This window comes from Zalophus californianus, chromosome 14 (assembly GCF_009762305.2).
Source record: "Zalophus californianus isolate mZalCal1 chromosome 14, mZalCal1.pri.v2, whole genome shotgun sequence".
In the NCBI taxonomy this organism is placed as follows: Eukaryota; Metazoa; Chordata; class Mammalia; order Carnivora; family Otariidae; genus Zalophus; species Zalophus californianus.
In genome coordinates this window covers 37043056-37067671 of record NC_045608.1, presented here as the reverse complement: position 1 = coordinate 37067671, position 24616 = coordinate 37043056, and the positions used below count along the sequence as shown (strand labels likewise).

Here is a 24616-nt window from a genome sequence, read left to right as displayed (position 1 = left end):
ATTGTTCTCGAAGAGCCTACATGGAATTTAAACCTAGAAGGGAGTGCGGACTCACTATGAAAAGTGTCTAAAACCTAGCTGCTGATCTAAATGGTTAAAGATTTCATTTATTTATTAGACAGGGAGAGGGAGAAGCAGACTCCCCGCTGAGCAGGGAGCCCGACGCGGGACTCGATCTCAGGACCCCGGGATCATGACCTGAGCCAAAGACGTTTAACCGGCACCCCTGATTTAAATAGTTAAAAGCCCCAAAGTCATAGTGATGAGTGAGGGGGAGAGAGCGGAATGCCGTTACCTTGCAAGAGCAGCTGCCGGTTTCCTCTGCACAGCTGCACAGACCCTGTTCCTCATCACAGGTGTCTGCCAATGTCCCTCGTGGGTCACAGTCACAGGCCACACAGTCTGGAAAGTGTCTGTACCCCAGGGAGCACTGATGACAGCCTGGGCCACTGAAGGCAGGCTTGCATCGGCAGTGGCCAGTGAGCACATCGCATCCATGACCGGCAGACCCAGCACCACTGCAGTTGCAGGCCTGGGAAAATAAACTCACAAATAAAATGGTGGCTTATACATTCGCATAATGCACACGTGTTGGGATTACAGGAGAAAACACTAACCGTGGGGACATCATACAAATACGTGAGAATCCTTCACTACGGCTGCAAGGATTCACTTTGTCAATTAGGAGGCAGCGGCTGCCAGGCTGGACAGCTGTGCCTCGCTGGGGCCCATGCGCACTGGTCTGACCCTGTGACCTGACGCCAACCCAGCAGCAGCATCTTACACATCAAAGGCAAGTCTGGTTTTAAAACGCAAACCATATCCAAGTTCAACTGAGGAAAGCTACATTGAAAATAGAACCGTTGAAGCTGGGCTGTAACCCCCCAATAAAGTGACTTCTGCCCTCCTCCTAGAAGATCAAGTACAGGGCAGCGTAGGTTTAAAGAGCACTAAAGTTTCCAAACCATCCATTTCACGGCTGGGTTCTTAAAAAAAAACTTAGAATGTACTTTAAGGCAGCTGCTTCTTCCACCTGGAGGCCTGAACCCGTACTGAGTTTTAAATATAAACCATGGAGCCATTCAGCAGGTCAAGGTCAAGTGCATGGATGAAAGAGAAGGAGTGAAACTTGCTCCAACAAAGTGCTTCCCAGTTAAGAAGATGCAGATGGCGGTGCGTACCTGGCATCCAAGCTCTAGGTCGTGGCCCCAGTATCCGTCCTCACATTCGTCACAGGTGGCGCCCCGAGTATGAGGAGGGCAGATACACTCCCCCGATTCCGGGTGACAAGTGTGCTGTGTGTGAGCGCAGTCACAGGCTGCAACAGAGACACACGGTGTTGTTACGCCTCAGGACCCCCGTGCAATCAAAGGGGTCACAGCTGATGCCATAGGTTCTCTCCCTTTGACTAATTATCTAAGGTTCTCTCCCTTTGGTTAATTATCTAAACTGTTCTAGTTCCTAACAGAGACCTCGTGATTCCCAAGACCTGCCCATGTCTCTCGGGACAGGTTCCTCCTTGTTGAGAGACATTGTTAGAAAAGGGGTAATCAGGACAGAGAAATAGAAATAGGTGGGAAGAACAGATGCAGCTAGTATTTCTGGAACATTTATTGTGTGCCAAATGCCATGTTAAGGACTCTACATCCAACATGAAAAGTAACTTCTGGATGAAAATTATAATTACCTTCTCTATTTTACAGATGAGGAAACTAGAGCTAAGTGAAGTGATTAAGTCCCCACAATTAGTAAAGCCTGACCAGAGATGACAGACGAATTAGGCATAGGGATCAGGAAACAGAACAAAAGGTATGAAATCCTACATGTTAAAAAGAGAACAAGTGAAGGAACGTAACAGAATTAGAAGTCAAAGGAGAGTGCAAAGAAAAGTCTGGGAATTACTAAAAAGCCTCAAATACTGAGTTCTGGAGCTTACGTGTACAGCCACCATCCTGGTAGGCGTGGAAGCCGCGTGCACACCTGTCGCACTTCTCCCCAGCTACGCCCGGGACGCAGTGACACCGGCCTTCCTCGGTGCAGTCATTTGACAAGGAGCCTGACGTGCTGCAGTTACAGGGCAGGCACCCAGGCCCCGCATCCAGCCCGTAATAGCCAGGCTGTTGCAGAGGAGGACCCGGAGCATGGAAGCCAAAGTACATTTTAGTTAGCCACTAATACTTACAAGCATGTTTCCCAAATCACACATCGGATGTTTCATAGAATCATAAAGTGGTCATGACATCACTCCAGTTCTTTGTAAACCGAATACAGACTCTGTAGGTCAGGACACCCAGCATTCACCAGCCGTGTTTGGGGCAGTAGCTCTTTCTGGCAGTCATGAAGTGCATTTCATTCGGGCCGAGGTCAAGGTATCAACTATAGACATCACCGAAACACTTTCATGTCTGCAACGGCCACAGGCGTCTTACCAAGCACTGGTCACACTGCTGTCCAGTCACATGGGGTTTGCAGGCACAGAGTCCGGTCTCAAGATGGCAGACATCAGAGAGGGAGCCTTTTCCATGGCACTCACAGGCTAACACACACACAAGAGACATATTTGTGCCCATTTCTGGGTATGGTTGTAGTAAGATCTCTTAATCCCCAAAGGAAAAATTTTAAACATTCATGTTTCAAATCATAAAACTAAAAGAAAAAATTACTTTGCAATAACTTTTACAGGGTTGTTGGAAGGAGCCATCACACAGAAAAACCACTGAAGCTGTTAAGATAACAATTAGCAAACGATCTTAACCAATTGCATGAATTCCTTGAAATCATAAAAATGAGCCACCAATGTTTATCAACGAATCCTCATAAAAAACATGCAATGGAGATTTAAAAATCAATTTAGCCATCTGTTCTTATTCTGATCTTATATGTATTTAATATTTTAAAGCTCAGTTATAACAATCTAAATAGGTAATATCAATTTCATAGTTTAATGTAAAACATTTCCCTGTTCTAAGTTGCGAGTCACCTGTAGTTCCAATATACTTACCTTCAGGTCAAACATTTCAGTTTTATCTACAGTCATAAGACTGATGTTCAAAACTACAAAGCCCCCCACCTTTGCGAAGTGATACAATTTAATGGCTCCTGAAATGTTTAATTGATACTTATAGCACAGCTGTCAATATGCACTTCATTGAAAATATCTAATCAGCTCTTGGCCAAATACCCCAGAAATGTGCACTATCTTTGAATGTTTGGACTCAGGAAATGTGCACTCTCTGTCATATGTGATAATGATGTAAGAAAAGGAAAACTCCACAAATTCTCTCAAGCCAAGCACACTTTGTGTGGCAGTGATCGGCAGGGGAGGCCAGAGCCGTGGTAGATGCTGGAAGGCTGAGGATCAGAGGACAGGCAGTAGAATTCTGCCTCCATAATGGACTGTGGCCAAGACACCTGTGCAGGTGTTGCCCGGTGTAGGTGGACCATCTAGGACGCCCCCCGTGGGAGGCTGGGGAAGGGCTAGGGGCCCCACGCACCGCTGCCGGTTCCTGTGACTTACTTTTGAACACTCAACTCACTTTTGTATTAAACACGCCTCCTGGGGGGGCCTTGCTGACCCTGGACAGACTGCCCTTCCCAAGGCCAGTCAGTTCCTAGAGCAAGTGAAGAGCTGGCCTGCCAGAACGCCTTTCATACGCAAACAATCCCATCCAGAGCACACACCCACAAGGGCCTCCTTACAGGGCCCTCTCCTTCATTTGGGCTTCACTTCCACTATCCCTCTGACCTCTCACCCCAGGGCCATGCATCAGACGATTAGGGACAGCTGCCCTGCCCCAGGGCCTGCTGAAGTTATTCAAAATAGCCAATCCTAAACCTGCTTACCCTGCCTTGCCCTTTCCTTCCTGAGGAAACCACAACAAAGGCTCTAGCCCACATTTCCCCTCCTGACCAACCTGGGTGCTTCCCGAATACCCCCTCCTATGCCTTGGTGTGTCCCCTCCTCCTGGTCACTGCTGGCCTTGCCATACCTAAATAATGAAACCTGTATTTTCAAACACTCCTCAGCATCCAACTATTCTCAGTTGTCTCCTGTAGAAAACGTCACACACACACACACACACACACACACACACGTTTACTCACGTGCACACACACACACAGTTTACTCACGTGCACGCACACACACGTTTACTCACGTGCACACACACAGTTTACTCACGTGCACACACACACACACACACACACAACTTAACTGTCTATCTGAGGTCCCATCTCCCTGTCGCCGTCGCTTCCCATTCAACTTGCCCCTCCTGCCTTTTGGCTGCTGAACCCGCTCCTCTGAAAAGTCTCCCAGGACTTCCCAGGAGCAAATTCAAAGAGCACATTCTGGGTCTTCATCTCGCTGTGTCCTCCTGTGAGATGGGCCCCATGGCCACTCCCTCCCTTTTAAACTTCGCTCTCACTGAGGTAAGGGACAACCTCTGGTTTCTAGTTTTTCTTTTTCTTTTTTTCTTAAGATTTATTTATTAGAGAGAGAGAAAGGTGGGGAGGAGCAGAGGGAGAGGGAGAGAGAGAATCTCAAGCAGGTTCCTACTGAGTACAGAGCCCAGCACGGGGCTCGATACCAGGCTCAACTCGGGGCTCAATGTGGGGCTAGATCTCATAACCCTGAGATCGTGACCTGAGCTGAAGTCAAGAGCTGGATGCTCAACGGACTGAGCCACCCAGGGGTCCCGACAGTTTCTAGTTTCTATCTTCACCTTTACCCCCATGACAAAGGCTCTACTGGAAGCCCTCATTAACTTTCCCAGCAAGTTTCTTTTCTGGCCTTTTCTCTCATGTCCACTCTGTCCACTGCAGCGGTTCCAGACTGACTGTTCAACAGAGATCTGGTCAGACCCTGTCCCTGTTCAAGTGACCGGGAGTCGGGGACAGACGGCACAACCTCCACAGGCCAGCGCTGTCCACACCCATCAGCCATGGCTCCTGCCCTGGCCTGACCCTGCCTTTCCACTGTCCAGCACCCTCTTTCTAGACTCTGCACCTCAGGCCTGGACGACACTTTCCCACCACTTGTCAGCCCACCGGGCATCTCCTACCCATCCTTCAAGACTCACATCAAGTGCCATTTCCTCCAGAGGCAGCCCCACACCATCCTGGGCCTTTATGGAGCTTTGTGCAAACCCCAGGGATGGTCACTCGTCGCCCTGCAGAGCTGCCTGTCCCTATCAGATCGACACTGTGCGCATGGGTCTCCGGACCCCTGCAGATGTGGCTGATGCAACAGACGAACACGAGCTCTAATATCACTTAAACTAAGTCCTCAGCCAACAACTCGGACCCAGACCCAAATCCTGTCTGTTCTGACCCTCCTCCCCACCTCTGTTCATCACCAAGATCTACTTTCCACACAAAATACTGAAGCAGTTTTGTCAATGTAGATGCAAATGTAAAGGAAAATGAATTTTTTGGTCATGATGAAAAACTTAAACACATTTGAACAACTTGGATATGTAAATTTCCTTTTGCAACTATGAATTTTATGAAATCTAAATACAGATCAAGTGTTTCTTATGAAAATTTAGCATCCTAATTGAAATAGGCTATAAAACATGCACTGATTTTTTTTTATTAACATATAATATATTATTTGTCTCGGGGCTACCGGTCTGGGGTTCATCAGCCTTACACAGCACTCACCATAGTACATACCCTCCCCAGTGCCACAGCCAGCCACCCCATCCCTCCCAACCCCCTCCACTCCAGCAACCCTCAGTTTGTTTCCTGAGATTAAGAGTCTCTAATGGTTTTTCTCCCTCTCCGGTTTTGTCTTGTTTCATTTTTCCCTCCTTTCCCCTATGATCGTCTCTCTTGTTTCTCAAATTCCTCATATCAGCATGCACTGAATTTTGAAGACTCAACCTTAACAAGGAAAGCAAATATCTCATTATTACTTGAAAAATTTGATTATGTGACAAAATGATATTGCTTTTATAAGTGGGTAAAATAAGATGTATTACTGCAATACATTTCATCTCTATCACTTTATTTATGTGGTGACTAGAAAATTTAAAATTACATGTATCGTTTACATTTCTACTGGACAGCATTAATATAGAAAAATAATAAAAAGCACTTTTTTATTATTAGCATTTAAAATAGCTATCATTTCTTTCATTTCCAGAACTTTAAGTTTTATCCCAATTACTTCTCACAAAGGCCTCGATATATATATAAATGTGTGTGTATACATAATATATATATGTATATATAAAACTATGTCCATTTTATGTATGAGGAAATAGTGGCTCGGAGAGGTTAATAAATTTGCCTAATGTCACACAGTTGGTTGTGATCAACCCTCAGCTCTAACCCACATTAGTCAGACTCCAAAGCCTGAGATCCACATGTGTGCTTTGCCTCCACACCATCACATGTAGCTCCCCAGTAGACCTGGGCCAAACTTTTTCCAACTCCTCTGATGATACTTAGGACAGTGTTTGGGAAGTAACAAATGGTTAATAGACGACCAATGAACGAAGTGATGAATCATCAAGGTTGCAGGAAAGATGAAAAGGAATGACATGAATATAGTGAAAGCATTCTGTAGACTTTGAAGCTTTACACAAATACCAGTTATCATAATTATCCTCCTATGATAACCAATCAAGGTGGCTGTGCTGCCAAGATCAAGTTGACTGGCCCAAGGCTACAAAGCCTTTTCCCTCTCTGGAGGTGTGCCTGGGAAAATAACTTTCCTGTATCGCTAGCACCCTCTTGTGTCGCCATGTTGTAATAGCATAGCAGGGCTTCGCATTTATAGGAAATTATTAAAATAATGTAAAATTGGGCGCCTGGGTAGCTCAGATGGTTGGATGTCTGCCTTTGGCTCGGGTCATGATCCCAGGATCCTGGGATCGAGTCCCGCATCGGGCTCCCTGCTCCTTGGGAGCCTGCTTCTCCTTCTGCCTCTCTCTCTCTCTCTCTCTGTCTGTCTCTCATGAATAAATAAATAAAATCTTTAAAAAAATAATGTAAAATTGCCATTTTTACTCTTTCACACCTTCAAGAGCTGTGCATAAAAATCTGAGGGCTGTATCAGCCCTGAGGCTACAAGTCTGTCATCTCAGGCATAGGAAAGCCTGCTTTCTTTAGCGAGTGGTTCTAAGTGATCCGTAATGTCAGGAAGGAAGGAAGCAGAGCTCTGGAGCAACGTGAGAGTCAGTAGTTCAGGAACAGATCTGTGAGACTCCAGGGATAGAGCCTTCCCATTCCCCACCCCATATCTTGAAATCCCATTTGACTCATGAGACCCCTGAACCCGTCCCTCATTAACACTGCAGGCTCTGACCCCAGACTGCCTTCACCCGGTCCCATCAAGCACCACTTCCTGCACCAGTGGAAGGGCACCTAAATTTTCCAGGCCACCTGACCTGCTCTGTAGGTAGTGGATCAAGCTAAGGCAGGGCACACCGGGAAGAGTGAGGTCTTGGGTCTACACTGGTATTAACACAAGCGCCAACCAAGATAAAGTTACCCCATAGGCTGAGTCCTTTCTGACACATGTAAGTAGATAGAGACTTTACGTGGCCATGAGTAAGGGCTCTGACTTCACAACCCCCACACTCACCGCGGCAATTTTTGGCAGTCACGGCGTCCCCGTAGAAGCCATCAGCACACCTCTCGCAGTGGGCGCCATCTGTGTTCCCAATGCATTTCAGGCACTCTCCAGTGACGGAGTCACAGTGACCCTCCTCAGAGGGGTCCACGTTGCCACTGCAGTTGCACAGAACACAGGATTCCCCGGGCACTGTTGGGTTTCCGTAGTAACCGTCTGCGCATCTGCACAAAAGATTGAAAGAGGGACCCAAATGAATGTACTTCCTCTAGACACTACCCCCACCATCCAGGGATTCTCTGAATGGTTAATAAATCAGACGGACTCTTTTTCCATAAGATTTATTGGGAAGCAATGCAACACCAAGTTCAGACATTCAGATTTCCTTCACTCATTGTGAAGACAGAGAATGTATCCTAAATGAGCCATAAATCCCAGTGGATGTGCCCTCAGCTCCGGCCAACTGGACCCGCATGCTGCGGGTGTGACTGGCTCCCCCAGGGACTTAGGCCAGAGCTGGGCACCTGAGACTTAACACCTGGGAAAAGACAGTGTTGGCTTTCAGGTGCCAGAAGACAGCGATTAAATCAAACCATCCCTACTATGGAACTATCCAGATGGTGGGATATTTCAGTGTGGGAACAGTTCACGCTGGCTCCTTGTTGTTTTCTATTGTCATCGATGAGAACTCACATGAGCTCGAGGAGCCCAAATACTGTTCTTGAAAAATTCCCCGGGGAGTTTTCACACTAGCTTTTTAATCGGCATACTGATTTTTTCTCTATAATTATGGGAAATCGTAATTACACACCAAAACTCTAAAATCATACTTACCTATACATTTAAAAAGAAACACATATCACTGATACTTAATTAAAAAAAAAAGTTTGATGCAACTTTTGGAAATCAGTTGAGTGATGCAGACAGAGTACCTCTCGCACCAAGCTCCTGAGTATCCCGGGGCGCACTGGTCGCAGACCACTTCCTCCCTACCCTCTAGGTGGCACGTGGGGCTGAAACTGTCAAAACATTACAAATGAACACAATTTTCCAATGGGTGGTGCAGCATTTCTAAACATTTAAAATCCTTGTCTTTTACCACTCCTTACAAACTTTCCATGGTTCTTCACTTCAGAAGCCCGGCCCCCGACCATGCAGCCCACTTCATGAGCCTCTCTCCTGGGCACTGGACGCTCCCTGCTCCTGCTTGTCCCTCAGCCCAGAAGCCACTTTGTCCCCTCTCTGCCTGGGTTCACCTTGTCCCCTGTGCCCAACTCAGCCACCATCTCCTCCAGGAGGCCTTCTCCGACACTCTTCCTGGCCAAGCTGAGCCCCCGTCTATGGGTTCCCTGGCGCTGCCTCAGAGCCCCAACCACAGTGGCCAAGAGTGAGCTCTAGCTTACATGTGACAGCCCATCAACATTCCCCAAAGGATCCCCACTGCTCAATGAGGTCCCCTCACCTCTATTCCTGGGTCTAGGGGGGCTGTGAAGGGAGGTATGCGGGCAACGGGGGGGGGGCCTCTATGATTACATCAGAGCAGCCCTGGTTGTCTGTTTTACACAGTGGAGTTTCAAATGAAAATCCCCATGGGGGAGTTCTCTGGGCTGCAGGGGGGAAGAGTCCTAAAGTGTAGGCCAGTGAGAGAGAAATAGGTTTTCAAATCCGGGCCTGTGGGATGCACAGGCCCCAGCACGGCAAACGAGGCCTTGTGCATCACTGGTTCCTCCCACCCACTCCTGCCTTGTGCTCAAGGACCATCTGCGATTTCACAAACTTCATCCTTGAAGGATGAAGGCCACAGAGAAGGGTGTTGGCACACTCAGTTCCTTCTGCCCCGAACGCCCATCTCTGTGGCCTTCAACCTTCACGCCTCAGATCAGGGGCTTCCTCAGAGTCGCTCCAGGCAGATTCCTACTCTCCTGACAGTGGACATACCTCCACTACAGTCATGACCACATGGTGGGTCCCATGGGACCAGCAGCCATGGATGAACACTCTGATACTCAAGCACCTACCATGATACTCCGTGTATAGTAGGCACTCAATAAACACTGGTTGAATCATGAAATGAATTCAGCCCATTTTCAATGAGCCTCATATTTACATATTTTGGTCATTATATTAAAAACACCTTAAGGCCAGGAACAAAGTTTTGTTCATTTCTGTGTACCCTATACCTCCTAGCCTACTGGTAGGCACACCAGATATACATTGAAAGAACTAATGAGCAACATTAGACCATGAGGAACCAAAGCATGCACATTTTCTTGCCATCACATAACCTTTCTTATATAATTTAATACACCCAACTTGTTCTTTTTAAAAAGAGAGAATTCACCCCTCCATCTTTAATCCTAATTACCACTGGGTAAGCACACTCTCTTCACACACAAAGTCTGGCCACACTAGGCTGGCTCCACAGGTGGGGGTGCCACGCTTACTTGTTGGAGGCTGTGGAGAGGGGGCAGGCACATCGCTGGCAGTCCTCCGGGGTCCCTCGGGAAGGCAGCCCATAGAAGCCGGGTGCACACTGCTCACAGTGGTCCCCGATGGTGTTATGCTCGCAAGCCTAGAACACACGCATGGACGAGACTCAGTTCAGGTTTCCTTAAATGATTCTCTGATTCATCGAAAAATAACTTGAAGTCAGGGTGAAAAAAAAAATGCTCAAACAAGTCACCAAACTCTGTTACATGAGGAGGGGTTGCCTATTTCCAGATTAATACAAAATTTTAATTTGTATCATCTGTATACATGGGAAGCTTTCACTTCTGCCCATGTCAGAGTAGCTACTACCAGACTTGCCCTTCTGTAGGAAAGAACTAGAAAACTGGAACAAAATTGAACAACTTCCTTCAGACTCTAGACAACAAAGGTGAGAGAAGGGAGGTGACAGGATGAAACCCTGGGATCACAGGTCTTTCTCCTGGAGACACTTGCTAAGCGGGTGGGGGAGGGAGGAGACCCAAGCAGAATGTGGGGGGTCTTGTTGAGTTGAGGAGACAGAGGTCTGAGTTTGGGGAGACCGGAACTGCAGGAATTTGGGCAGAGAATCGGAGCTTCACAGAATAAGAACTCCAGAAATCTGCACAGGAGACCCCTTCAAATAGCTACTGAATACAAGCTTCTCATGTATAGAGTGCATTTCCATGCAGCCAGCCGAAAAATTAAGAACTCACGCAGAGGCCAGGGACACTAGAATTGTAGCCAGCCAGTGTGGGGAGTCTCTGTTAAATGCCCAGAGCACCCAGTAGAGACCCCAGAAGAAAAACTCTTCTGCAGTAGGGCTACACCTGCCCTAGAGTAGAGGTTATACTAGACCCACCCTAACAAAGCTTAAAAACAAACCTTGAAACAATCCAGCTGACCCATGATAATTTAACTACTTGCCAAAACAAACTCTGATGTTCTTTCAAGGAAAGTAACAAAATCCAGAGACTTAACAATGAACGATATTCCTCAGGCAATCGGAAACCACTGAGTATGCTTCCTCTAGTCACATCTGGGAGAATTTGGAATCCATGAGTCCAGGCAGATAAGAAGTAGGTAAATAAATAAACATAAGAAAGGAGGGTTCTTGCTTACAGTAGAATGCTGTGTACCAATCTAGAAGTATGGAGAACACCATATAAGTGTTGGTGGGGCAAGAATCATCAGAGACTACTAAATCTAAGGGGGAATTTTGATGATGAATATGATACTTGCATGGTCTTAAAGTGTCTCCGTCCACACTGCTTATTAATTGCAAAAGAAAAGAATGGTAGATATGTAGTAATTGACCAAGAGCTGGCATGTGTAATCAGAATTCACCAGCGAGGGGCAGTGGATGCTGTGGGCTTCCACGTGTGGTTCTCTGAGAAGGCCACAGCATCACTAATGAAGTGTTCTGGCCTGAAAGGTATAACCTGAAATCAATTCATGAAAAAACAAGAGAAGGACCCCAAATAAGGGGCATTTTATTTTTTGAAAGATGATCGTGTTCTTCAAGGTGCCATTATTATAAAGACAAAGAAATGCTGTCAAATGCTGTACTTCAGATTAAAGAAGACTAGAGGGACATGACAATAAAATGCAATACCTAAACTAGGTGGGGCCTGTCACGGTGGGAAAAATGCTATAAAGGACATAAGAGAGTCAACTGGTCAAATGGAAAAATGGACGATAGATTAGAAAAAGTAGGGTACCACAGTTGTATTGATTGAGGTTGATAATGTACTATGGTTATATAAGAGGAAGTCCTTACTCTCAGGACATACACACCGAAGTATTTAGGGACAAATGAGCATAGTGTATGCAGCTTATTCTCAAGTGGTTTAGAAAAAAAATACAGCACATGGGGAAAATGTTAACAACAAGGTGAATCCGGGTAAAAGGTGGGTGCCCTAAGTACTATTTTTCTTCCTACAACTTTTGCATACATTTAAAATGATTTCCAAATAAGGGTTTTGTTCTTTTTTTTCTTAAACGCAGGATAACAACTACTGGATCTGAGGAGAAGCAAACAAACAAAAAGCAAATGTGATTCATAAGAAGAAAAATCTAAAAAGTAGGCAGAGGAAAAAAAAAAGACAACCCAGAGAATTACATGGATAAGAATGACTAATGACTTTTCATTTGAAACAATGCAGGCCATACGCAAACAACAATTTTCAAGTCCTGAAAAAAAAAATCTGCAAAAATCTATTTCCAACTCAAAGACGAAAGAAAGCCTTTTTCAGGTCAAGAAAAGGTGAGAGAATCTGTCAGCCGTCAGACCTGCACCAAACAAATGCTAAAAACAGTTCTTCGGGAGGTAGGAACATGGAACCAGATGAAATCTTGGATTTATACCAAGGATTGAAGAGTATTAGAAACGATAAATACAGGGAAAATATGAAAGACTTATTTCCTTCTTGAAAACATGTCTTTAAGAAAGCAGAATGACGCCACATCAGGCGTATAGGAGGTATGCAGGAGAAACAGGATGGGCAGAGCTGGCCCCCGTAGGAAGCGACGCTGAGCACGAGGGCAGCGGCAGAGCTCAAGGGAAAGCTGAGCCTGTTCCCCACATTCTTTCCCAAGTTCTGCTCTGCCAGTGACTCGGTCTCCCCAGGTCCTCCCATAACCCCCACCCCCATGCTGATGTCACCCAGAGTTTTCTCCTGTGATCTCTACCCACCCCAGCCTGTACTCGCTTGCCACAGCTCCCACCTGTGGGTTCACCTTGCCACCCACTTCCTTTTACCCCCTTTTCTGAGAGCCACTCATTTTATAGACCTTGTAGGCCGTTTTTCATTCAACAGTTTAAATAATGTGTCTAGTTTCTAAACTTGCATACTTTTCTACCATTCCTGAGGTTGATAAAAGTATTCCCATAGGTTAAATTTAATTTGGGACTATAAATATTTGTATTACATCCTTTTAAATAGGTTTTCACCATTTTTTTTTTTTTTTTAAGATTTACTGATTTATTTTAGGGAGAGAGAGAGAGTGCAAGCACGAGTGGGAGGGGCAGAGGGAGAGGGCGAGAGAATCACAAGCAGACTCCGTGCTGAGTGCAGAGTCTGACCATGTGAGGCTTGATCCCAGGACCCTGAGATCCCCACCTGAGCCGAAACCGAGAGTCAGAGGCTTAACCGATGGCACCACCCAGGCACCCCAGGCCTTCACCAGTTTTATGTAGAGTTATCCTAGACCAGGGCTTCTAAACTTGAATTGTTTACAAATCACCTGGGTTCAACGTCAATTCTGATTCAGGAGGTCTGACACAGGGCCTGAGTTCTGCATTTCTAAAAAACTCTAGGGTAACACACAGACTGCTGGTCCTCGGGTGACATTTTGGTAGGAATGTCTTAGACTCTTTTTTCCCTCCCCATCCCCTATGTGACCTTGATTTTGATAATTAACCCAAATTAATTCAAAATGCAACTGGCTTTGATAAATGGCTACATGGTTGAGCTAAAAGTATTATGCAAAATAACTAGTTTCATTAAAATACATTTAATTATGTCCACTTGCAAAATATCTATGATAGGATTTCTTTGCTCAAAGGGCCAGATAGGGTTTTCTTTCTCTTTGGGAAAGCCATTACGTAGTTCTGCTAAAAAAAAAAAGCCTACCAAATCTGTTTTGACACTTTCTCAGGTCACCATCCCTTTAAGGGACCAGCCCTGTTGGTGGAGCTGGAATGTGAGGGAGGAGAATGCTCATCTCCTCAGGAAGGAAAAACATCTTCTCTTGAATGGAAAAGAAAAAAACATGAGGGTCCAAGATACACAACTGCCTTTTAGGCTCTTCTCTTCCAGAAGAAAGCAAACTGGTTTCTCCTTGGGAGAGCAGCAGAAAGAGCTCAGAGAATAGGAGCTAATGTAAGTCGTGGACTTTCCGGGGGTGGGGGGTTATGATGTGTCAGTGTGGGTTCATCAACCGCACCAATGTGTCCCTCTGGCGGGGGGAGGGGGCTGTTGATAATGTGGGAGGCTGTGTGTGCGTGGGGGCAGGAGGTATATGAGAAATTCCTACACCTTCCTCTCAGTTTTGCTGTAAACCTAAAACCACACTTTAAAAAAAGAAAAAAAAAGATAGGGCAATACGAACAATTGGAACCTTCTCTCTGATAACCTGCATATCAGGAGTTGACTCCTGGAAGCTGGATGGCTACATGCAAGGCCCAGGGCTAGAAATGGCTATCCAAAGGGGAGAATTCAAAGGTTTCTTTGTAAAATAGAATAGAAAGAAAAAAAAAAAGCAAAGTTAGATGAAACAGATAAATGATGCTACCAAGTTTTTATGTTTCTTTAAAGTCCAATCTAAATTTTTATTATTTTTGCCCCTTCAAACATGAATGACTTAAAAGGTAAAAATAATAACTTGACAGTGCAAAAGGCTGGCAGACAGCACCTCATCCGAGTATTCCAGGCTAACAGTGTGCGCCGAGGGGGCACATCACCTTCACGTCTTCCTGCCTAAAATGCAAAACCTCAAGCTAATCACAAGAAAACAGACACACTCTAGCAGAGGACATTCCAGAGAATGTCCAGGGCTCCTCAAAAGTGCCACAGTCATGAAAGACAAGGGAAAACTGAGGCACTGTCACAGAATGAAGGCAGCAAGTGCAAAGTGGTTCTGGATTTGAGGCTGGAAAGGGGACATGAGTGGGAAATCTGATGAAATCTGAGTGAAGTCCACAGTTCCGTTGATGAGATTGTGCCCACGTGAATTTCTTAATTTTGATCACTGTACTCTGGTAAGGCAAGATGTGAGCACCAGGGGAAGCAGGGTGAAGGCTGAACAGGATCTCGCCGTGCTATTTTTGTAGGCTTACTGTAAATCTAACATTATTTCCCCCAATTTTTCAATTATAAAAATTACTATCACTTATTATAATTAGAACTTAAAGGCCAGTCGCTACTTAGCATTTTCACTTTAGTGTGAGTATATATTTTTGTAAAGATATAGTAATAGAAGCACGTGCAAATACCCTTTTGGCTTACCTGTACCTAAAGCCATGGGTGCCGAAATCACAACCTGCTGACACCCCCAACTGTTGGCAGATGCCCCGGAAGGCTGGCCTTACAAACCCAAGTGGAAAGGCAGAGGCGTTTAAAAAAAGCAACAACCTCACCAAGCTCTGGGAAACTGATCCTGAAGGATTGAGTGTGTGTGTAAAACATCACTTCATGTAATTCCTATAGACACTTGCTTTCCAGAACGATGAAATGAACAAAGAACAAAATGAAAGCTTTACTTACAGAATCAAGAAAAACTAGGCTCTAGAAAGATTAAGCAATCCATGGCATCATGAGGAGATCTTCTCCATGGCTCTGATAATTAATTTTCCCTAGCCTTGGGACTCAATCAATCTCTTTTGGAAACAGCATGAACATTCCCCTGTATGGTGAATAGAACTCGGCTGATTGATATAGGCATTCACTCCATCTCTGTGCAGTAAATCCGTTAGAACCCAGGAGTATGGCCTGGCTTCCAGGCAAAAAGAGCCTAAAAGAATTCCTGATTGAAGTTAAAAAACAAGTCTTGCCCTGTATCTGCCCCAAAGTTCATTCTCAAGATTAACTGCATATTTGTCAAGCCATGTTTCAACTCCTGTTGCATGAAAGAAGTACTTGTTTGAAGAGTTTACCCAAGCTAACAACTATAAAGCATTATATGTTGCACAAACGAGTGTAATTATTAGAAGTTTTATTATTCCTTTTAGGACATACTGTGTAATATGTTAAAGGAATTCTAGCACTTTCCTTTAAAAGCCCTTATCCTTTTTAATCAGTGGGCAATATTTTCTACCTTTATATGGCTTTCTAATCTTATGGAGTAAATTCATTGTTCTAATAAAAAACCTGCAATGACATTATATATCCCTCTTCCGTTTTCACCAAAGTAACTTTTTTTCAAAAAAGAGCAGAGGAAAAAGCAGGAAACATATTATGACATGAACTTAAGTCTGCGAATTTCCTTTGGGGTCTACAAAGCCCGGGATAATCTCCTATGGAGGAAGCACTTTTTTTTAATCACTCTGCACAGCAGATGGCTTTGGGATGGGTCGGGGGGGGGGGGGCACTCGAGGTTTTGGCAACAGACTCACAAAGCAAACGCCATGAATATCACATTCAGCTGCATGGCCGTGGCATTCACAGGGTTGACAAATTCCTCCAAAGAGTATTCCATCCACGCGGTAATAGCCAGGGAGGCAGGACTGCAAGAGAGGAACAGGTGACACACGCAGGGGAAGGCAACCTTGTACATCATGCAAATCATCTTCTCGTCAATAGGTTAGGAACATCAACTGCTCCAATTTCCGTAAGTAGAGAAACATACTTCCTTCCCCCCCGCAACTTCTTTATTGAGGTATCATTTATATGTCATAAAACGCACCCATTTTAAGGATACAGTTCACTGATTTTTTAGTAAACTTACTGAATTGTGCAACATTGCCACAATCCAGTTCATTTTTTTTAAAGATTTATTTGAGGGAGAGAGCGTGCACGAGCAGGGGGAGGGGCCGAGGCAGAGGGAAAGAATCCTAAGCAGACTCCCTGCTGAGCTTGGAGACCTACATGGGGCTCGATCTCATGACCTGAGCTGAAATCAAAAGTCAGATACCCAACTGACTGAGCCACCCAGGCCCCCTTCCTCCTTTCTTTCTTTTTTTTTTTTTAAAGATTTTATTTATTTATTTGAGAGAGAGAGAATGAGGGACAGAGAGAGCACGAGAGGGAAGAGGGTCAGAGGGAGAAGCAGACTCCCCGCTGAGCAGGGAGCCCGATGCGGGATTCGATCCCGGGACTCCAGGATCACGACCTGAGCCGAAGGCAGTTGCTTAACCAACTGAGCCACCCAGGCGCCCCCCTCCTTTCTTTTTATAGGTAGAAACACGCACACCAAAACCTAGCGGCGATACAATGGGTCAGCATCCACCTTCGAGGTACCTGCCACGATATTACTGAGAAATCATGTAACACTCAGCCACTTCACCAGTGTTCAATCAAGTGGACATTTTTCTCTCAACCTGATTTTGTTTTCTTTTGGGTAAGAGTCACTAAATACTACCATCAAAGTGTTCAAGGGTAGGTCTGTGTCAAACTGCATCAGGTGAATTGAGCAAACATCACAGGCGTGCTTTCATGGTATTCATGGATGCTGTCCCCTGCCTGGGAGGAGCAGGGGGCCATCCCAGACAGTCACTCATGTCATTCTCAAGATGACCCTGAGAACCATTCTCTCTATTTTATAGACATGGAATCTGGAACATGGAACAGTTAGACCCCGTGCCCACTGTGCCAATGGAAAGATTCAAAGTCGGGGAGACACACCTCCCAGACCTGTGGCTACAGGGCTGCTTGGGGCTGCACCAGACATAAAACGTGTTTCAAGTGCAGACGGGGGAGTGATTTTTTGGGAGGCCAGCATGCTCCCACGGGGTCATGGGAGGAGGGGTGTGGATCTGGATTTTACTCTTGTAAAAAATATTAAAATTGCATTTTCGTTATATGAGTAATATATATATGCATTCATTCACACTGACCTTGTGAAAGTCCCCTTAACACCTCCATGCACCACGTTCCCGTCAAGGACAATGGGCTAGTCTACAGATGGGCACTGAGGGGGAGCTGCCTGGGGGTCTGTGGGGTGGCCACAGGGATCTCAAGAATTCCAGTCCCCACCTATAGCTGCCTGATTCCTTATGTCAGCTCCTAATGAAAGAATGAGTTCTTCTGGCTGATAAAAACACTTATGTTAAGCTTCGTGTGCTTCCTTGAGCCATCATCCCCTGTATATCAGCACATTTTCCTCTGAACCCAGGGGACCTGGAGTTCCCCTGCAGCACCTGCTCACTGCTGCCTCCTCCTGGTCTAGCTGGCCTGGGCTCCTACTTTATCTGCCAGCCCACCCACTCTCACATCCCACATACTATGAGGTAGGCTCAAGGTCATTTCTCTGGTAAGCTCACAGGACTTAGGTCCTACAGATACTTCCTTGGCCTAAAAATACATGTCTTTAGATCTAAAAAAAAAAGTTCATGGGGTCATAAAAGAAAAAACCCTATAAAATATTTAAAATAGAAATAGAAATATTTAATTAAAAATCTATATCATGAAGCACAGGCCAACTTTATTAACTGCAAAGTGTATAACTGATAAAGATTTGTAAAACAAATTGTAAGTTAATGGCCCAGAACTCACAGCCAATGACAAGTCAGTCTTAAACACGGGAGAGGCAGGACCGTGTGGCGGTTAACGGTGCACATGACACTTGGAACCTGATATAACTACTTCCTAGCTCTTTCCTACAGAAAGAGGTTAGGATCGTGCCAAATACATAGAAAGTCCTCAGCAGGAGAGAGTTATTATCAATATTCAAGTCCAAATAATTTCAAAATATATTTCAGAAAATTTTTTTAGTGACAGATTACTTTTACTGGTGATCGCAAGTGCATTCTCACACACTTCATTGTGAAGTAGAGCTCACCCAAGTTAACCTAGCTGGGGGCCATAAAAAGTCTCAAAACGGGCCTGGCTTTCTAGGTGGCACGCTGGTGATTTGTAAATATCCAGACACAATCAAGTTCAATCCTCCTTAGAAATGCAGACTACGGCATGGGCAGTGCAACTTTCTGGTTGACTAAGGCAAGAGGGTAGACTGAAATCGGGCCATTTCCACGTGTCCCAGGACCCCCCTGGAAGGGGCACCAGACTGCCTTAAACATTGTGACTTCCAGTATTTCTAAAGCCGCCCAAAGTCTGAGCCAAATGTTAGGTTTCTAAAATTAAAATTCAAGTGCGGGTTATTGTATCACCTTTAATGTGCTTTTTTTCTCCTTAGGAAAGAACAAAAGGAGATAGGAACGGAAGAGGAGCCTTACCTCACAGGAGATCCCTGCGTAGCCTTGGGGACATTCGCAGTGCTCCACCTCAGTGGCCAGCGCCAGGTCTATAACATTAGGGCTGGCTGTATCCAAAGAGACAGAATCCAACCTACCAATAGACAGAAGTCATCCCGTGACTCAGATGCCTACCTGCAAATGACAGCTAACATCTTGATGAAGGTGGATTCTTAAAGTTTTGTTCAAACAAAAAGGTGATGTGACTTTTGTAAGTAACTACAGATTTTCCCACCAATATGATTTCTGAAAGCTGTCAGTATTCTCTGGAAGGCCTTTGCAACATTTGGTGCAAAGAAGAGTAGTTGCCCAGACAGCTGTGGGAAGGGTCTGACGTTGCCCAGTCTGAGTTGAAACACTTCCGAAAAACTAACCCATTCAATCATCCTATCTCAAATACAGAGATTGTTCTTAAATGTATAATTCCGTGTTTGCTTTAGCTGTGTCCAATGTGCATGCGTAGCCATAGCCTGGCATTGCCAGAAATTGACCTCCTGGAAGGAATAACATGACCGAGGATGGGAACATTAGCTTAAATAGACAGTAAAATTTAAGACCGTTAACATCAGGAGGGTAAAAACAAGATACAAGGTGGTCCAGACACTTGTGAACTTGTCAGGCATTTCTCAGAAAACCACCTTGAAAGTTTCTGATCCTGATGTCAAAATGATCTCCTACTGAGACACACTTATCATGGACCACTGTCCTTACATCGTCACTAATATTATAGTAATAAAAGTATTTTGAAGGCAGCCAGTTCCATTAGTTGTACCCTTAAAATAATCAAGGAAAATATATTACACTGAAAATACATCATTATTAATAGATGAAGACGAGATTGAGGACCCTTCCCATGAGCTTTCCCTCTCTTTCAATACACACCTGTAAAGAGCCATTTTTGCAGAATTGTAGTTGGCTCTGATCAAGAGATGTGTCACGTTGGCAAGGACAGTCATCAGCTGGTCACGATCTATCTCCCTTTTGTTATTAAAATCTCGAAAGTTCTCCGGCACAAGTCTGACCACGTTCAAGTACTCTTCATATGGTTGTAATGCCAGGCCCTCAGCCTGGGTGCTTAAAGTGAGTCCATTTCCCTAATATTTAAACCAAGAGGAAATACCTTTGTAATTCAACTTCATGATCAAAAAATAAAAGCAAATTTCTATTCAGCAATGTGGCTTTTCATTTGTGCTTAGGTTCTCGGGGCGAACATGTGATCGTGTCCACAACTCTTGGTTCGGAACGATAGGAGGAGAGCTGTTTCCTTGTATTCCCCTCAGAGGGATTCAGAGAATAAATCTATAGGCTGGGTCCTGCGCTGGGATCTCAGAAGAGAAACAGCATGTATGTGCACATAGCTTTCCTCAAAGCAATGAATCTGACACCCGTCATCTTTAACTGAAGAGCAAAAGTAGAAAAGTATATAAAGATACCTCTAGCTTTCCACAAAACTGCCATTCCCCAAAATGCTTTATGTCATCCCGATCGCACTCACCGCAGGCTGGATGGGGGCGGTGCACATCATTAAAGGTGCTGGGAGAAAGGGACGTCTGGGTGGCTCAGTCAGTTAAGCGTCTGCCTTTGGCTCAGGTCATGATCCCAGGGTCCTGGGATCCAATCCCACGCTGGGTTCCCTGCTCAGCAGGGAGCCTGCTTCTCCCTCTCCTCCTGCCCTCCCCCCACCCCCACTTGTTCTCTCTCTCTCTCAAATAAATAAGTAAAATCTTTAAAGAAAAATAAAAAATAAAGGTACCAGGAGAGGGGGCAGACACTGCAGACTAGAACCCGAGGTGGTTTCTTACCTTTGGGAAAATTTCCAGTGAGGCTGAGCTGGGTCTTTGAGCGATGGGGGTGGAGGGGGAGTGAGGGTACAGTGGCTGAGGACAAAAATGGCAACCCATCTTCTGTCCCCACACCGCCAAGCACTGCTGCCTAAGCCTTCATGTGGGAGGCAACGTGGCAGGAGGAGACAGAGGGACTCAAAGGGCTGACAGGGTACTTCCAGCGTCAGAGCAAACCCCCGTCTCCCTTCTCAATGTGAAAAGATGGGTCAGCTTCGGGGATTGAGGGAAGAGCCCCATGTGCTGTCCTGAGGCAATTCCAGGAATGGGCCCAAAGAGAACTGTCACACTCAGTCTTGGTGGTGTCCGGATGAGGCAAAGCCTTGCTGAACGGCCACCTGGCCCTGTGCTCCCTGCTACTATGGTCTCTCTTAGCCACTCAGAGTCATAAACTGTCCCCCAGCTAAGCCCTTCCACTCTACGGCAAAGCAATGTGAAAGCAACTACCTTAATGATGACATCAGCGTGAGACATGAGGTCCCCATCCACCATCTCCACGGGAACATCGTAAGACACCGTGTACTTGAGGAAGCCACCAAACGCAGTCAACTGAAACAGGTAAGCGAGAGTGAACACGGAGGGCACATGAGCACAGCCCCTCTGTAAGAGGAAGTGGTGGCCAGGATCCGTCGGGAGACAACCCGGCTGCAAGGTAGCCGAGTGGCTACGGTACGTAAGGGAGTCCACAGTAAGGCAGTGAAAAGAAAGCATATTATACGAATATGTTGTTTAACCAATATTACCAAAATGCAGGATGTGATTTAAATGTACAGGAGAAAGATGTGCTCCTTCTTAGAGAAAGCCCAAGGTGAACGAGCACCAACTTCTGTGAGTCACATAGGAGATGTGTATTTCACTTAAATTTTTTAGGATTTAGGAGGCAGATCCATGATGATAATCCCAACATTCTGATCTCCTTGCACTGCTCGTAGAAGAACAATAAGGTACAGGACTCATCAGCTAAAAGAAGGACTAAAGGTTTTTCCTCCTGGTCATAGCCTTTAATATAAAATGGAGATTTTCTTTGTGACAGGTGTGTGACCCAATATCAGGTTCAGAATCCAGTCTTTGCACCATAAAATTAGAAAAGTGATCTTAACAGAAAAAAAAAAGATCATTGACCTTTGGTGATAAGACCACATTATAAAGAGAGCACATCTTCTAGGATTATAATTTGATGGGAAAGAAGAATCATTTTCAAAGTAAACACTACTTAAACCTAAGTCTAAATAAAATAAGTTATAGAATTAAAATATAGCCAGTAAATGAAATAGAAACTTCCCAGTCTATAAGACCTGCACTACGATGAAACATATACTATTACTTCAAAACAAACCAAATGCACAGGGAAGGTAAGCACGGAACTCGAGCCACTGAGATAGATTCCACAGGGTGTATTTTTGGATCATCAGAATCTGGAGAGAAGTGGCAATATTGGGGGCGTCTGGGTGGCTCATTCAGGTAAACTAACCTTTGAACCAAACTGCCTTTGGTTCAGGTCATGATTCTGGAGTCCTGCAATGGAGCCCCATATGGGGTTCCCTGCTCAGCGGAGAGTCTGCTTCTCTCTCTGTCTGCCCCTCGCCCCTGCTTGTGCTCTCTCTCACTCCCTCCCTCTCTGTCTCAAAAAAAAAAAAAAAAAAAAAAAGAAGTGGCATGATTGGTAAGGAGGAAGGGAACAACGGCAGGTTAAATCATATTAACCAAATTTCTACTTGGTAGAATCACCACTTTGCATTTTCTTAAAATGGGAAGTATTCTATCTTTGCTAAATGTGAATGTTAGGTGAGAAAGAGTCTGTCTTGATAATGAAACTGGCAGGACACCGGCCCCAATGCCCAGCCTGTCCCGCCCAAGTGCCTTCTGTGCCAGGCTCTCTACTGAGCCCTGGGCCTAAGGAAAGTACAGGGCTAACTAAACAAAGCAGGAATTTGCCCAACACTTCACAGAGGCCCAGGTGATACAGGAACGCAGAGGAAAGTGGAGAGCCTGTCATGGGAGGAGGGGACAAGGCTTCCTACAACCGCCTGCCTATGACTGACGTGGCCAAGAACAAAGTTCATAGTCTAATGATGTAATAAAGTCACCCAAGGCTAAGCAAGACCATGTGAGTCAGGTGTAAGTAAATGCTGTATAATTATCTGTCAAACCCTCTAGTGAGCCTGAGACGACTTAAATTGCCAACAAGAAGTTCTTTCCTAATGTGCTCTGAGATCTTTGCCCGAGATGTCACTTCTGGCGATGGCCCTACCTTATTTCCAAGGTAGGCCTCTGGGGCCAACCAGTAATACTTGGAAGTCAGCCTCTGCAGGACCACCGTGTTGTTGATGCTAATCCGATGACGCCCACCCAGCGCATCTTGCTGAGACAGGATCTTGCTTGGACTGATCAGGTCGGTGACCAGCCACCCAGACATATCTTTCACCTTAAAAAAAAGATTCAGAATTTCAGAATATGAAATTGAAGTCCCCTGAGATTTCACCCAGGCCAGTACTAATATCCCTACAATGAAGAAACAGACTCAGAGAGCTTAGCTAAGGACAGAGTTAACACATTGTGGCCACAGAACCACATGACTCATGACCCTTCTACTTGTCAAAGGATCAAGAAAATCTGAGAATGAGTCAAACACTCTCCAGATCCCCAGATCAATTATAAGCAAGTTGGCGAGCAAAACTATGGCAGACATGGATATATGTTTTAGATTAAAAAAAAAATAGCAAGGACCTTAATAGATGCATTGAACAGCTTTACCAAAAAGCTGAAAAATGTATAAAAATAACCTCCAGATCCTATTCTCCTGATTTATCGTCTACAAAGAGATGACAAGCCATCACCCCAGCATGGTAGCCACAGGGATTCACCTTCATTCTTAGATACTGATTGGGATTCCCACTCCCTCCCCCATGTTGCTCCCACTCGTCACCAACCTGCCAGGGATGGAGGGAGGGAGGGAGGGAGGGAAAGGAGAGTCAGGGACTAGCAACCCCCCTACGCTGAATACAGCTTTCCCAAGATGGCCATGGGGAGGCCAGGTGGTTACCACGGATGAGCCCTGTGCCCTGCGGTCCTCCCTAACCTCAAGCCATCACACTGTCCTCCCAGGCACCATTTGACATCCCCCTAGGACTCCCCATTCCCAGAACAACTGAGGAATCAGTTGCCTGCCCTCATAATCCCTATGTCACCTGTTGTTATTCCTACCCTCACCAGGTTCTCTGAGCTAGAAAATTCTGCATGAACCCATGTCCTGATGTGCTTCCTGGCCTGAGACCAGTGTGGAGCAGTGGGTCCCAGAACTCACCTCTGACCCCACAACCAGATGCATTTTCCCATAGAAGAAATTGAAACATGATACATTCTACAATACCATAACATCCTATTGTTTGGATAGGGAAATATATGTAGGAACAAACACGTGACCAAGAAAGAAACTTCTGTGACACTTTAGTAGCCGGCTGCCTCTGATCCATGCCAATATCATTCCAAACAGCCGGGAGTGGTGGTACAGGGAAAGGCAGCCCCCTTGCTTTAGAACACAGCTCCCAGAGAGCTCCTTTGAGGTGGCACATGTCTTAAATTCGGGCTCGGGGAAGGTACCCGCACCTGACTGATGGACCAAGAAAGGCTGTCACAGACGTCAGAAACGCCAAAGCAGAAGCACTCTGAGCAGCCCTCGGGGTTTCTCTCCTTCAAGTTATAGAATCCTGGCTTGCAGAGGTCACAATTGTCTCCCTCAACATTTTCCTGCATGGAGTAGAGAAAAGATTTGAAACCAGTGTGTCTAGGTAGATAGAATAAAGTGACATTAACAAGAAA

At 45.4% G+C, this 24616-nt stretch overlaps 1 protein-coding gene across 1 annotated transcript in view; it reads right to left on the bottom strand.

The window, feature by feature from the left end:
• LAMA1 (laminin subunit alpha 1) overlaps positions 1-24616 on the bottom strand; it is a 170026-nt gene that overhangs the window by 77342 nt on the left and 68068 nt on the right. Inside the window, exons 11-23 of the mRNA XM_027577194.2 lie at positions 24404-24544; positions 23049-23222; positions 21245-21346; positions 19839-20050; positions 18939-19050; positions 16161-16271; positions 10024-10151; positions 8512-8598; positions 7592-7803; positions 2430-2536; positions 1937-2117; positions 1182-1318; positions 296-532 (exon numbers count right to left, since the gene is read on the bottom strand). Of these exons, the coding sequence (XP_027432995.2) occupies positions 296-532; positions 1182-1318; positions 1937-2117; positions 2430-2536; positions 7592-7803; positions 8512-8598; positions 10024-10151; positions 16161-16271; positions 18939-19050; positions 19839-20050; positions 21245-21346; positions 23049-23222; positions 24404-24544 (1941 nt within the window). The remainder of the gene's footprint in view (positions 1-295; positions 533-1181; positions 1319-1936; positions 2118-2429; positions 2537-7591; positions 7804-8511; positions 8599-10023; positions 10152-16160; positions 16272-18938; positions 19051-19838; positions 20051-21244; positions 21347-23048; positions 23223-24403; positions 24545-24616) is intronic.